Below are 16,228 nucleotides of genomic sequence, written 5' to 3' on the forward strand. Positions count from 1 at the left end.
ATATATTTATATATGTAAATTTGGTTTCTAAATTTATAAAATCAATGTAAACTTTATGCTGACGATACAAAAATAATTTCAATATTGCAAGGTGAGTCTGAGCTGAGTAATTTACAAGGTGATTTAGATAAATTGTTGGATTGGTCAAGCAAATGGTTAATCAAGCTTAATGTAGATAAATGCAAAGTTATTCATATTGGATCAAATACTCCTCAATGTATCTATAAAATGGTAGATGGCAGTAATGATGATGAGACAAACTTAACAACAACCACTCTAGAAAGAGATTTAGGCATTTATATCTCAAATGATTTGAAATGGGAAGAACATGTCAATATTGCAGTTGGTAAAGCAAACAGGAAGTTAGGATTGATAAAGAGGTGTTTCAGTTATTTGGATGAAGAAAGCACAACACTATTATTTACATCATTAGTTTGTCCTCATTTAGAATATGGTGCTTCAATATGGAATCCTTATCTTAACAAACTCAATCACTCAAGGTCACAACATGCGTATTAGAAGACAATTAGTCAAACGATCAACAGCAAGATATGAATTTTTTACAAATAGGATTTCAGAAAAATGGAACTAATTAAATCAAGAAACTATTGATGCAAAATCTATTAACATTTTCAAAAACTCTTATGACAGATTAAAAACAAATTAACTATATTTTGACCTTAAGTAAAAGCTGTTATAGTGGAAATACTGTTGTTAAACTCCATATTCAACTAGGTGTGTTGAGTATTACAGCAAACATTTATTATTATTATTATTATTTTTATTGTTATTATGTTAAACATATATATATATGTATAAATATATATATATGTAAATATATATATATTTATATATATATTTAAATATTTATATATTTAAATATATATATATATATATATATATATATATATATATATATATATATATAATATATATATATAATTATACATATAAATATATTAAATATATATACACATATATATATATATATATATATATATATATATATATATATTATATATATATATATATATATATATATATATATATATATATATATATATATATATATATATATATATATATATATATATCGATGGGAGCAGTGCAAAGAAATATAATATACATACCAATAACACCTTGTAAACATTTAAAATCCAGCCTCTTTTGTTTGTTTAGTTTTAGATCTGATCAAGTTAAACTGTTTTTAATTTATTTGCCATTAACCTATGAAGACATAATAAATTTAATCAAAAAAAAAACAAAAAACAAAAAAACAGTAAAAATACACTCAAATCACAAATAAGCTAAATTAATGAAATACTCAAATCACAATTTAACAAAAAATGAAACCATGGCAAAAAAATATAATAAACAAAATCTTAATTAATATCTGAAAGACGAGACATAAAAACAACTGAGAGATTAGAGTTAGTAACAAACCCATCTAGACTAGTCTATATAAATGTTATTTGATACTCAAAGGATATATTGAAATATAACTGTTTAATACATTTGTCACACATTTTTTTTGCGCTACTCCCATTAAGTCTAGAAAGTTCTTTAACCAGTTGGAAAAATACAAATTAGCATCTGGAACAGCAACATCTTGTCTTTAATAACGTTTTTTCTGTCTGCAGGATAAATAAATAAATCGCAAAATGACTTAACAACAAAGTTGCAAAATAACTTTATCATAAAGCTATGATATTTGTCCAAACAATTTGATACCATCATTGACAGCAGAATCTGCCTCATATTATGCTGGACTTTTTAGTTACAAAAAATATTCAAAAAGAAAAATGTTTCAACATATTAGTTTTTAACTTTGAAAACAGTTTTTCTTTAGAATAGTTATAAATTTTTATGAAAAATACTTTTAAGCTTTATAATGTATTAAATATAACATTAGTAAGTTTTATTAAAACTTATTTGCTTTATTAAATAAGCTAAAACTTATTTGTAGGGAAACTTGAGTAAACAACTGTTGTCTAAGTTTGTACTAAACGTCAATGAACCATACCTTACCTGTCAAATGATAACCCTAAATGTTAATAAAGAAAATACACATTGAATAATATCTACATAACCATCAAATTTTTAAAAATTCTTTGAGTTTGTATGGCATAATAAAGAACAAAAATCAGTGCATTATGAAATTTGCATAACTGTGTTTTGATGTTGAGTGATGCAAAAGCTCCCCTAATATCTTACTAAATAAGATCTAAAAAGAATAGGACTGATGATTATGTAGCCTTGATGAATTATTAATAAAAGAGGTAGTTGGGTTGTTTATTTAGGAAGCACATAAAAAAAGAATAAGTTATTAAAAATTGTTAACAGCATGCTCAATTTACAAACAAACTTCAAAACAGCAAAAAATTGATAAAAAAGAAGAAAGAGAGTTAGGGAAGAAAGAAAGGGAAAAGCTTATACTAACTATTGTTGAAATAAGAAGTTTATTTAACAATTTGTCATCTATGCAACTTGATGATTTAGATTATATTATGTGTAAAAAAAAATTATTAGCAGAAAGTTGTCATGAATGGTACAATATTGACATATCCAAGACAATTATGTATGATGGCAGAATAAAAAAAGTTAATTAAAAAAATCATAATCTACACTCTTTGTTACTTTCATGTTTATACAATTACATATTTATTTTATAACCAGAATGTGTTTTAATTATTTATTTTAATTTAAACTATTACAGTTGAACAGCTTGGCACCAATACATTAAAAATAAATCTTTTTGTTCTTTAGAGATGTCCATTGACCGGCTCCTCTCTCTGGCTGAGTATTATATGCACATGACATAACAAAGTGGATATATTCAAAAATGACTTTATTGTGTACTTAAGCTCTTAAAATATTAAAGCCTACATTAACTAGTCTATTTTCAGCTTTTTGAACTAAAGCTTTAAATTTCAGTTTTGTTCTATTGTGCAAGCCATCTTTATTTTATTTTAATAATGCAGCAAAATATAAAAAAATAACAATGGTAAAACAGAAACATCAATCTACTTTGGAGTTATACTAACACCTGCAATCCAGTTTATATATGTTCTTATTTTGCCTGATTAGCCATTCCAGCTGTTTTTTTATAACTCAAATAAGCATATATAATTTATATCATTGTATAGAGCTTGACTTGACTTAAAAAATGAGGGGTCATTAGGCCTTTGAAGTTTAGGGGGTATAAAATTATTGAATTTTTTGTAGTGCACAAATTGATGATTTTTTGATGAAAGGAATAGGGCTTAAGTATGGAAAATTTGCAGTGATATGGCACCGAAAAAGAGAGTATTTTCGGATCATATTGACTTTTGAATAACTTTTGAACCGTTATTACATTTGACCTAAAATTTTCCATATTGATTCACCAATTATAAGAAAATAAAATACCAAAATATTTTTATTTAATTCTGTCGGGATTGTCCGGAATTGTCTATTTTACAGACTGTGGGTTTTAACTTATTTACTTAGTTTTGGTGTCATATTGACTTTAGAATAACTTTTGAACCATTATTACATTTTACTTTAAATTTTCTATAGTGATCCATGAACTATAAGAAAATAAAATACCTAAAATTTTTTTGTTAATCTGACGAGATTTACCAGAATCATCTATTTTACAGACTGATGGTTTTCACTTATTTACTTAGTTTTGGAAAATAAAATTTGGAGTTATATTATAATTAAACCATACAAATATGTATAAAAGAATCATGGAATCCAAATTGTACATCATTTTAAAATTATCAAATAATTTACAGACCGGTCAGTAAATTACTGTGTAAAGGCATTAAAATCTGTCGGAATTTTACAGAATGACCTATTTATCAGACAAAAGATTCTTCAATAAAGTTAAAATTTAATTTTAAATGAAAATAACTTACAGCAAATGAACTTTCTGAAATTTGGAGTACTTACAATAGCAATAGGCAGGTATAACAGCAGAAACTCTACCTAAAAATGAAAAAAAATTATTATTAGAAACAAAGATACACAATGTATTTAAAATATTTTTTTAATTCGTTTTAAAAATTAAATAAAGAAGTAAATTTTAAAAAATTACAGGTTATAAATTAATGATAAATATCAGTAAATTAGTGAGAACTATTTTATTAGGTTTATATATACATTGCTTATATATATATATATATATATATATATATATATATATATATATATATATATATATATATATATATATATATATATATATATATATATATATATATATATATATATATATATATATGTATGTATATATAAACAGATTATTTAAAAATTAAATAAGTATAAAATAAGAAACTTACTCTTTGAGATTGTTTATGTGAACTATTGACAATGCCTAAGATAAAAAATTAAGATAACATAAAAAAATGTTTTTATTCTAAAACTTATTTCTTGGCTTTTAGTGAACGATTAGAAATAGCAAGTTTCAGTAACGAAACAATCTAATAATCATTTATAACAATAGACACCATCAAGAAGGTAAGCCAAGTTGTCTATCAACACAAAACATCACAACAATAACATTACAACCACAAAACACACAAACCCTGTGGCATTAAACACTCTATCAAAAAATATAGAACCACTTAACATTTTTGATGCATCAGAAGAACAACAAACAAAATAATATGACCCTCCTCTTCAATTATACCAAAAAGAGGTCCTGATATTAGTTTATTAAAAATTCCCAGAGCTCAAGTTGAAGCGTGAAAAATTATGTTGTCAATATTGTGCCTAATTGACTCATGAGGGTAATTTGAAGCATCAAGATTAAAAACAAATTTAAGATGATCTTTATGAAAATACGTTGCTCCACATAGTACATACAAGGCTATGGCTTGTAAGTTTTGAAAGTTCATACAAATATCAAACGCGAGAGTTTTGCGAGTTTTTAAAACCACCATGAATACTACCTTCCTGCTTTTGCTGCATATATTCCTAGATTGTGGATAATGTGTAAGTCACAAAAAACATGATGCATTTGAGAAATTTTTCATTTTTCATTTAAAGAAAGCTGATCATCGTTTTCAACAGCAAAAGGCAAAATTGCTTGTCTCCAATGTTTAAATTGGCTAAAAAAAACTTGAATTAACTATAGTGCGATCTGTCATCATAGATTTGAATGAAAAAATAAGTTTCCTAAGATCATCCTAGTAGTTTTCCTTTTCAAGAGAAAATATCTGAGACATATCAGTGAGTTAATTTTCTAGCTCTCCAAAATAAGATTGTGCCTCTCCCGAGAACATATCTTCTATCCCAAAGATGTAGCTACCAGATGATGTTGTGACTTGAAAACTACCAACCTCCCTAAATTATACTTTGTGCCATCTGTATGAAGAACATTGTTTGTATTATTTAACATAGCCTTTCTCACTTGAGCTTTTGATAAAAGGTTCATTTCACTAAAAAATTCAGCAGCCAAAGATAACAGATTCAACATTATTAACAGAAACATTTCTACTCAAAAGATCATAATATACTGAGCGAATTTCATCATTATATCTACCTCCTTCAAAAACATCAATTACATTTTTTTCAAAAATGTCAACTCTTTCCTTCAGCTCTTCAGTAAGATTTTTAAAGTAATTCAAACTCTCCTTTAATAATGAATTGTTTGTTTCATCAGATGTTTTTAAAGTGTTTTCAATTATTTTTTTTAAATACCAGGTCTTTTGTCGATCTGGTTGGGGTAACAGAGCACAAAAAATCATCATTAGCAATTTTCAAGTTTACATCAGAAGATACAAAATCAGTAACTTGATTTGGAAAAATTTTACTATTGTGGATAGAAGTAGGGGTAGAACAAGCATCAGAAGGTAACAAATCAACATGATAAAATGCAACATTCAAAGAGAAAACAGAGCTTAAAAAATACTTTTTTAAATCAAAATTTTTGGCATGATTTAATTTTGCAATGAAATCTCTTGACTTTTGAAGGCACTTGATCAGCATAACTCTAGATATAGGATATTTAAACAAGGATGTAAAAGATGCGGCCATTTCAAGTTAAAGTTATCTTTTTCTTTACAAAATTGTAAAAAATGATGATTAGTTAAAACCAAATCTGGATTTTTGAGGGATACAATGCCTCCATTAATATTTAGATAATCCAAAACATTGTCGAATGCTAAAATTAAAAGTAAACTTAATTAAGTGACATAAAGAAAAAAAAGGGGTGGATCATTACACTTTGGTTTCAATAAATAGAAATATTAAAATGAAAAAAATTTGTGCTACAGTATTCCTAATTAAAAATTTTGACTTACTTTCTTGACTTATAGATGGAGCAACCATTTTGCTGAAACTATTGTTAATGTGAACACCTAAAAAAAGGGATTTAAAATAATTATTACTAGAGTTCACAGCATTTAACTAACAAACAAAAAGAGGCAAATAAATGTAAAAAAAGATAAAGAATTTCTTACACAATTTCATTTTCGTGAGCTTCTGTTGAATACTATTTTTAGGTTTTTGTTTTGAAAAAAACAGTTTAAATAAGAGCAACCTGTAGTTAAAAAAGTAAAAATCAAGATTTTAACTTTCTTGAAGAATGTTCCGAATTATTTATTTATTTTATTTCGTCAAAACTAATGTTTTATTTCAAACAGTACTAAATTTTTTAAGTATAACCCATTTTTTAAGTATTACCCATTGTTAGTGATAATTCATTTTTATTTATTACTATTTACCATTTATTAGATTTAAGTTTAATAGGTGCCTAAAAATGTACATACATCAACTGATATAGCCGGAGGCGACGCAGAGTATGAGTTAGGAATAAGCGTAACAAAGTCTAAATACAGAGACTGACTTGAATAGGGATTGGCAAAGTGAAGAGAACCTACCACCGCCTGACTTTGGGTTAGACCTTATAGAGTGTTCATAGATTGACTGAGGGTCTTAGTTTGGGCAGGCAGTCTATAATAAAAAAAAAGTCTTCGTTTTTTTAACACTGGCGTAAAAAAAGATATAAAAGTAAATAAAATAAATAAATATTACATTACATAATTTAAATTGTTTTTCTAACACCAAAACTAACAAACTAATCAAATCATTGTATTATTACATATAAATTGTTTCTTTACTTGCGCTGCCGGCAAACAATCTCAGAATTATTTGCCGGCACTGCAGACAATTACCGCTAGCCTTTAATTTTCATAATTTAACCAAAACAAACGCAAAAATCACAACAGATAACGTCATTAAATACGCGAAAAAAACATATATATATACACATAATTTAATCCTTTGTACCAATTCTTTAGGTAAACTTAAATAAATACTTGTTTTAAATAGAGGAAAGGCTAAACTTGCAATTTCCACCTGGATGTTTTTCAAAAACACTTTTTTTTCTATGTAAATCAACCTTGAGGTTTTTAAACGCTGAGAACTAAAATTTTTTGAATATATGTTAAAAAACGTCCAGATTCCATTAGATTCCTCGTTCTTTTCTTAACAAATTTGGAAAGTTTGTTTGTAAATTTTACATACATATAAAAAAATCTTTAAATGATTTAAATATTTATCTCTAATCCATCATTTTTATATAAAATATGCAATGTAAAGTATAGTAGTACTACACTTTACATTGCATATTTTATAAAAAATGGTGGATTAGAGATGAATATTTAAATCATTTACTAATAGTAATACTATTAATACACAATGTAAAAAGACTTTTAAAAGCTTGTGTATAATGCAGATTCTTAAAAAATGTTTATAACTTTTGTAAAAAATATACATATTTTCACAGCATAATTTCTTCAATGTTTCTACTTTATTACATTAATACTTTTATTAAAAGTTTTTAAAGAACTTTCCCACGCACAAACCTAGGTGCAGTATTAAACTTTATTTTAATACCGAAATATTAGTACATTTGCGTCGGCAAACTTTAATTCATTTTCGACGTTTTTTTTTAATTTTTAATCTAAAATTTGAACGTTATTTCAACGTTCAACGTTGAAAAAAAACGCTAAAAACTTCAACGTTAATTTAACGTTTATTTTCAACGTTTATTTCTAACTAAAAATAAACGTATTACTATAACTAAAATAAACGTTTATTTTTAGTTAAAAATAAACGTTGAATTAACGCTGAAATTTTTAGCTTTTTTTAAACGTCTAACTTACGTTGAATTAATGTTGAAATTTAGATTATTTTTCAACATTATATGGTTGAAAAATAACTAAATTTCAATTTGAAATTTAGTTATTTTTCAACCATATATCAACCAACTTGCAACGTTAAAATAACGTTATGTGCTTGCTAGGCTATTCTAAAAATGCTAGTCAAGTGTGTTAATTCACCCCGTATGCGGGATGACTTTGGACACGTATATGGGACATGAATACGTAAGATTATGGACATCAAACAAATAAATACACAATTTCAAAAATGACAGTTTATTTTCTATTTATAAATTATTGCAATTGGTATTCATCCAAATAGCACTAAAAATATATCGTATCCTTAAAATAATGGCACGCACTACATCGGTATAGGCGATGAATGCAAATTCTTAATTGGTTCTTGTAATGTATTGGAAGGGGTTTTCTTTTTGTAAAACTCCACTTCATAACCACCTTTCAATTTTTTAACAACTTTAGCTGTTAAAAAATTGATTGTTTTCCACATCTATATACCATTATAATTATAAATCTTCCTTCCGGCACATCAAAAGAATCAGCACTGCTGTCATTGAATCCATTATCATGAAGGTTATATGTACTCTCAATCGTTGAAATTTGTAGGTCTATTGATTCATCGGACAACGATTCTCAAAATATTGCTTTTTTAGAGGTTTTTCCTTGTATAATCTTTTTCTTGGTTGTCTTTTTTGTGAGGTTCTTCGCCATTCTTGCTTTTTTTTGCAGCTGCAAGTCCCTCTTCTTCCGGGGTATCTGTATCGGGCTATTATCGAACTACCCTGACGATTGTGAAAATAGAAATTTACAAAACTTTAATAATTTTCCGTAGGGAATTGTTATTTTTATATTATTTAAGCATTGGAGAAGACTTTAGACAATATCCAAAATGTCCGAAGTCTCCCCACAAGGGGTATATTGAAAAAATCAAGGGAATTGATATAAACTTATATATAGATTACAAATACTTACATATAACGGTATATAATGCACAGTAGGGTATATACCCTACTGTGCATTATATACCGATGCACAGTAGGGTATATACCTATATATATATATATATGCATCGGTTGGCACGATTAGCTCAACTTATCGTATTAACAAACAAACATGTGCCTAAGCAATGATAACAACGTGATTCAGAAACTAATTTGATTGGATGGCGAATTGCTTTATGGGATATACTTCATCATCCAATTTTTTTGTTTTTTATTTTGCTTAATTAAAAAATAAAATCAAGCAAAATGGAGTGATATCTGCTTTCTCTCCAAACTCAAGTGCCCTGCACTTGCTTGCACCAATAATAAAAATGACGTGAGTTTTTACTGTTAACTTTCTATTAGATATTATAAATAACAATGATATTTGTTATCATTATAAATCGCTTTAAATTAGGTTTAACAATGGATTCTACACTACCTTTGGGTTAAATTTAAATCAATATATTAACAATAATGATAAAAAGCGACCAACAAGATCTGCTTTATTGCAGCAATGAAGATGCACTTAATTTTTATGGTAATGGTGATGGGTTATCAAATCACGACGAATCTATTTACGATAATTCTTCCACTAAATTTCATATACTTTCTACAGGTTAATATTATTGTTTGATAAGGCTAAATAGATTATAATTATCTTTTGATTGGATAATATAGATAGGCTCAGAATAATTTTATTTACGAAAAGTAAAAAAAAATTAAAATAAATTTCAAATTTTTATTCTTATTTAGCTTTTGACTTTCATTGGGTATATTCAGAAAATGATGTATTTAAAAATGATTTTGGAAATTTTGAAAATGCTAAAAATCAATCTAGTAGTAATATAACTTTTCAAGATTTTATTGAGTGTGAAGAAAGCTCAAGTTCTGATTACTTTGTTGATGATATGTTTGATTTTGGATTATCGTCTTCACCTGAAAGTTCGACGTCAGATGAATGGGTTGAGAATGCAGCTTGTATATCTCTTTTATCAGATAAAATTGATAGTTCATTAATGGTATTAGAAAATAGAGAAATAATTTCTTCTTTGCCAATAAAAGAGGAGTATACTGCTCCAGAGTGTGCTTTTATTGATATTTCTAGTCCAGTGTCTGAAGACTCAACATCTGAAGATGATTTCAGTGGAAATGCTTCAATATTGATTTCAGAGCTTCTAGGTTTAGATTGGAATCTATTACCAAATAAAAATACTAATTTTAATGTTTTTAATGCAAATTTAATAAATGAAAATGAGATCTTAAAATCAAGTTTTTTGGATGAAGACTGTGTTAGCAAAAAATTATTTTCTAAGAATAGTGACTATAATGACCATTATTTTAAGGCCAGCTGTGTTAGCAATGAAAATGTATTGCAACTAGAATCCAATTATAATAAGTCTAGTCCTTTTAAAAAATCACTGAAAACCACTGAGCAGAAACTGAGGAAAAGAGTTCAAAATCGTAAAGCTGCCTCCAGATACAGAGACAGAAGAAAATATGTGTTAGGTGACATATTTAACGGTGCTGCAGATCTTGAAAAGCAAAATAATGATTTAAAAGGAAAGGTATCAAGTCTGCAACACGAGATCAACTATTTAAAGAATTTAATGCTTGATGTTATAAAAGCTAGATTGTCAAATAAAGCTTGTTAATAGTGGAAAGCATGTTGAAAGTTTTATTTAATCAAGTGATCCTTGACATGTGTTCAAACTGTAATTATTTAGAATAGTTTTTTTTTTTTAATTTATATTGTAAAATTTTAATTATGCCTAAAGCACCCATCGCCAAAGCAGTAATAAATTAAATCTCTTTATTGTATATTGTATAAAAATGAGTTTAATCTTGATTTGTTGTCAAAAAGCAGTTTTTTCATTTAATATTGAATAAAAATAAAGACTTGTTATATAGTGAGTTTTTTTTTAAATCGTATAGTATTGGTAAATTAAAAACCAATAACCTATAATAACTACCATAAAGTATTATATTAAATAAACATACAAGTTATTGTTCCACTTTAACTCTTCAAAAATTCCATGTTAACTCCTTAATCAAAAATTCCAGGTTAATTAACAATTTTGTCAAATATTAATTTTATATATTTTATTATTCGTGCTAGACGACACAGGTTTCGAAGTGTAGGGGCACAATTGTTTATTTCTAAGAAAAGTCCTTTATACATGTTATTTATTTTATATAAAAAATTGTAATATAGTTTAATCAGCGAAATAAAAGTTAAATAAATATATCTGCAGTTTTTTATATAAAAAAGAATAAGTGTCTTCTGGCCCCCCACCTCCTGGTGTCGTTGGCCCGTATGCTCTTTAATGTATTCAGAAAATAGACTTGACTAGAGAAATTTTAATAAAGCTGTAAAGTTGGTCGTGCGATTGTGGTTTTTTTTCAAATGTCTTTGATAAATTTGAATATAAGGATCTTCAGGTGAATCATCAAAACTAAATCACTTAAGGGGGAAACCCCCTCTCAATTTACCCAAATTTTATAAAAAATATTTATGCATTTTAATGTATGCAGGATTCAAAATTATTTGTTTATTTACTGATTTCAATCATTAAATCCTTTAAGTTGAGCATTTAAGGTACCTTCAAATTCATACCACAGCAACGGTGTAGCACCTCATTAAAAATCCTAATAACTTATGTGTATTTTTAAATAGCTGCAGTAAAATGCTTGGTTTGGCTTCTTTACTTATCCAGCGAGCGAAAAAAGTTTATCAAGTCAGATTACAGTTTTCTGTTATTCTGAAGCTTTTAAAGTTGTCAATTTTCTTAATTTTTTTAAAAAATGGGTAAAGCGTGTAGAATAAAATCAAGAACAATAATTAAAAAAAGGAGGAGAGGTTTCTCAGGGAAGAAATTTAACAGTCTTGTGAATGATAATCCTTCCGTAACAATTTTAATTGATTCAAATAATGCAAATGTCAATAATAACTCTGTAAATAACGAATCTGGATTAAATTTATTTTCTACATCTGTATCTGCGAAGAAGGTAAAGCCAATTGAATATTCCGGAGCTTTTACAAGAATGAAAATATCTGGATATAGGATTACAGATTGCTCTATATTATCTGATATATTTAGTGCTTTAGCATGCCCTCAATGTGGCGAGTGTTCATTCTTGTCATTGTCCGAAAAAATGCAAGACAAAAAAAGACTTGCCTCAAAGTTACTTATCAAGTGTTTTACCTGCAAATATGAAAATGAGTTTTATACTTCAAAACAATGTAACAGAGGATATGATATTAATTGTAGAACAGTATACGCAATGCGTGCACTTGGACAGGGACATTCTGGTATAAAAATATTCACCACTTTAATCAATATGCCACAACCAATGACTCAAAATAATTATGATAAGTTAGCTGTGAAAATAGGTGCTGTCACACAAAAAGTTGCTGAAGATACCATGTTTGATGCAGTAGCAGAATTGCGTAAAATATGTTGCTAATGATGAAGTTTTTGATATTGGTGTGTCGTGTGATGGTACTTGGCAGAGAAGAAGCTTTTCATCATAAAACGGTGTCTTCTGCATTATCAATGGACACTAGAAAGGTTTTGGGATGTCGAACCAATGTGCAGGTTCTGCAAAGGTTGCTTTTTAAAGAAAGATCTTTTAAAAACAAACCCTACAGCCTATGCCCAATGGAGAAACTCTCACATTTGTAAAAACAATTACAAAGGATCTGCAAGCGGTATGGAGACCACTGGTGCAAAACGTGTGTTTTTAAGATCTATTGACAAGTACAAACTTCGATATGTGAATTTTTTAGGAGACGGGGACAGTAAAAGTTTCATTAATGTCATAGATACTTACCCTGGCATTCAAGTTAATATGTTAGAATGTGTGGGACACTATCAAAAACGTGTTGGTACACGACTACGAAATTTAAAGAAAAGAGAAAAAGGTCTCGGTGGGCGTGGTTGTCTTACAGATGCAGTAATCGGTCGTCTGCAAAATTTCTTTGGCGTTGCTATTAGGCAAAATGCTGGAAACTTAGCAGGTATGAAGGCAAGCGTATTGGCTACATTATTTCATGTTACATCTTCTTAAACAAATAACTTCCACTTTCCTCACTGTCCTACCGGCATCAATAGTTGGTGCAAGCTCAACTTTGATAAAGCAAATAAAACCAACACTTACAAACCGGGTCCAGGTCTTCCAATGAGCATAATTTTGAAAATTAGACCTATTTTTGAGGATCTTAGCAAAGATTCAGAACTAAAAAAATGTTTACATGGGAAAACTCAAAACGCAAATGAATCGTTCAACAGTATGATTTGGGACCGATTACCGAAGACCAGATATGTGTCACTCGATAATTTGAAATATGGTGTATACGATGCGGTAGCAAATTTTAATATTGGTATGAAAGCTTCAGTGTTAGTTTTTGAACAATTAAATATGTTACCAGGTGCTTTCATGGTTAAAGGTTCCAATAAAATAAACAATAAAAGAATAAAACAATCTAATTATAGAATGAATGAAAAGAATAATTTGAGGCGACAGTTAAATAGAGCAAAAAAATTTTAAAAAATGACAATAATTTGGAAAAAGAGGGTATAACTTATGAACCAGGAGAATTTTAAATACTGTTTTTTAGATTTAATGAGGTTATAACCTCATTAAATGGCGTCTTAAATACTTCATACTGAGAAAAAAACAAGTTAATAATTTTTTTTATTAAATAACACCAAAAAATGTATAAAAAAGCAATCATTAACGTTAATGATTGCTTTTTTATACATTTTTTGGTGTTATTTAAGGTGGTCGTCTGGTAAAAAAATCAAAAATACAATTTGGGGGAAAGTTTATTTTATTTTTCAACATAAAGAAGTTATATTTGCATGACAAACAAACAAAAAAACAAAAAAATTACGTTATTTAATGCTGAATCAGCAAAAGAATGGTTAAAACATCACTTTCTTAAAACAAAGAGTTCTAGCTATCTGTACATCCGTTTTGCATGAAGTTTGGTTTTTTATGCAGGATATATATAAAATTAGTATGTGAACCAGTAAAAATTTATAATTATGTTTAGTTTATAATGGCAGCTTTAGGTATTTGGGGAAATTAAAAAAGGGATAAAGTTCAACAAAAACCAACACATAATTCCTAAAATGCTCAAAGAGTTATTTAGATTCTGGTTCACATACTAACTTATACACAGATGAACAAACCCTGAAAATTTCATTCAAAAATAGTTTATAGAAGCTGAGATATTTGCGTTTTAAGTCTGAAATGTCACAAACGGAGAAAATCAACAAAATAAAAATAAAATAATTAAAATGATCCTTTAGAATAACTATTTCTCCTTCCTGGTGTTTTTCTTTATCAATAAATCCTTTCCTTATAGCTCTTAACTTTTTTCTTTTGTTCTTTACAGTATCTGTTGATTTTTTTTGTATATTTTTTTTTTTTTACTATCAAATACTAAAGCACGGTCAATAAAATATTTTCCTAGTGTTAAACAAAGATTTTTCAAAACATTAGCTAGAGCTAAATATCCATCATTAAAACTTACTACTGATGAAAACGTACACATTTCTAGTACATCTTTTGAAACAAATGTATTTTTTGGGCATTTCCGCCAGAGAATCTAATTAAATGCTTCGTTAGCATTTTGGCTTGTGCCTTGTAAGCAGCGCGACAAAAGGTCATCATTACTTAAATCAATAAAAACCTTTTCAATTTCTTTTTTAGTGACTTCAGGAATACCACCTTTTGAATTGTATTTAGACAAGCCTGATATTTTATCACCTTGATATTTGCACCATGAAATTGCAGATCTAGGACAAAACTGGTGTCTAACGTCAAGATTTTTAATGTTCGTAAAGTGCCAAAGAATTGCTAAAACAGATTTCTTCATAGCATACAATTGGCCAAGATTTTGTCTGATTTCCATACCAAAATAGTTTTGCATTTTGTTAATGAGTCTATCCGTCAATCTTCCTTTTCCACTAATACTTTTTCCATTGACCCTGATTCCATTGACCCTGATGATGTTATATGATTAATTTGGCATATATGTTTTGCTTTCCAATTAATATATTCAGCTGATCCAAACTTATCTTCCCACTTTGAACAACCATAACAAAATTTGGAGAAAACGTGAACATCCAAAACCTTTTGATTTTCACGAGCTATGCCAGTAACTACTCCATTCAAAGAATTATATCCTCTTTTTTGCCATGATCCATCAATTGATATATCACTTTCTAGTAGTTCAGCTGCATTTGAATCAGCTTTTTTAATTTGTCTCACTTCCTTAGCTGCTTTTTTCATGCTTTCATTAGCACAGTCTGCATATGCTTGATAAACAGACTTATTAATATTACTATATGCATCTTTTGACATTGATGAAGGCATATTCATAAGAGTTAAAAACTTTTCGATGCCTTCAAAACCATGACCAATTTCACGAAATGCAATAACTAAACGAGTATTAACATCAAATTTTCTTTTCCCACGAAGTGTAGTGTTATCTTTTATTGAAATAAACGATGAAGAGAAAAACTCGTGTGTCCAATCACATTTATAACATAGTAAACACATATTGTTTGCAAATCCTTGATGTTTTTCATTATTAAGTTTTATAGTAATTATTGAGGTGCAATCAGGACAAATATCAACCATATCAATAACATTTTTAAATATTTGGAGTTCAATAAATAAATTACAGTTGCTTTCATTAGGTGTAATATCAGGTTTTTCATACAAGAAAAAAGATGGGTTGTTTTTTTCGTCCTCAAGACTTGTTTTGTCCAGAAATTCTGATTTGTTATTAGTGTGTTGGTTCCCACTAAATTTTCTTTTTAATTTCTTTCTTTGTTTATTATTTTTATTAGCCATCTGAACAAAGTTAACAAATAAAATATCACATAAAAGTTTCAGATAAAACAAAACACACCATGCTCTACTAAAAAAACAGTAATAGTTAATCAAGTTTTGTCAGCTGTTAAAATTGAAGTTCCGTATATTTTAAAGCTACGTTTACACTATATAAAAGCTTTAGGTTTCTCCTTTCTCAAAAAGGTTGTGTTACAAGTTTGGTTATTA

At 27.7% G+C, this 16,228-nt stretch overlaps 1 protein-coding gene and 1 long non-coding RNA gene across 4 annotated transcripts in view; one reads left to right on the top strand and one right to left on the bottom strand.

Moving 5' to 3' along the window:
- Positions 1 to 7,202, bottom strand: part of LOC136083743 (uncharacterized) — a 32,508-nt gene extending 25,306 nt beyond the window's left edge. Inside the window, exons 1-6 of one of the 3 annotated variants that reach the window (XR_010640041.1) lie at positions 7,029 to 7,199; positions 6,450 to 6,529; positions 6,291 to 6,347; positions 4,326 to 6,151; positions 3,903 to 3,972; positions 1,131 to 1,227 (exon numbers count right to left, since the gene is read on the bottom strand). This is a non-coding gene — a long non-coding RNA (uncharacterized LOC136083743). Of the gene's footprint in view, positions 1 to 1,130; positions 1,228 to 3,902; positions 3,973 to 4,325; positions 6,348 to 6,449; positions 6,530 to 7,028 lie in introns of all 3 variants that reach the window. The other 2 variants (XR_010640040.1, XR_010640039.1) reach the window with 2 other exon arrangements.
- A 2,155-nt stretch (positions 7,203 to 9,357) lies between these two features.
- LOC100197237 (uncharacterized) lies at positions 9,358 to 11,057 on the top strand. The gene is made up of 3 exons (XM_065803390.1): positions 9,358 to 9,488; positions 9,570 to 9,770; positions 9,908 to 11,057. Exons 2-3 carry the CDS (start codon positions 9,629 to 9,631, stop codon positions 10,804 to 10,806), a joined length of 1,041 nt encoding a protein of 346 aa, XP_065659462.1. The 5' UTR covers positions 9,358 to 9,488; positions 9,570 to 9,628; the 3' UTR covers positions 10,807 to 11,057.
- The last annotated feature ends 5,171 nt before the right edge of the window (positions 11,058 to 16,228 follow it).

Source organism: Hydra vulgaris, chromosome 08, assembly GCF_038396675.1.
Source record: "Hydra vulgaris chromosome 08, alternate assembly HydraT2T_AEP".
In the NCBI taxonomy this organism is placed as follows: Eukaryota; Metazoa; Cnidaria; class Hydrozoa; order Anthoathecata; family Hydridae; genus Hydra; species Hydra vulgaris.

Excerpts from the sequence above, each read along its gene's own strand:
- LOC100197237 (XM_065803390.1), top strand. The coding sequence starts at position 9,629 with ATGATAAAAAGCGACCAACAAGATCTGCTTTATTGCAGCAATGAAGAT. Across the intron at positions 9,771-9,907 it reads ATTTCATATACTTTCTACAG|CTTTTGACTTTCATTGGGTA; the intron begins GTTAATATTATT and ends ATTCTTATTTAG.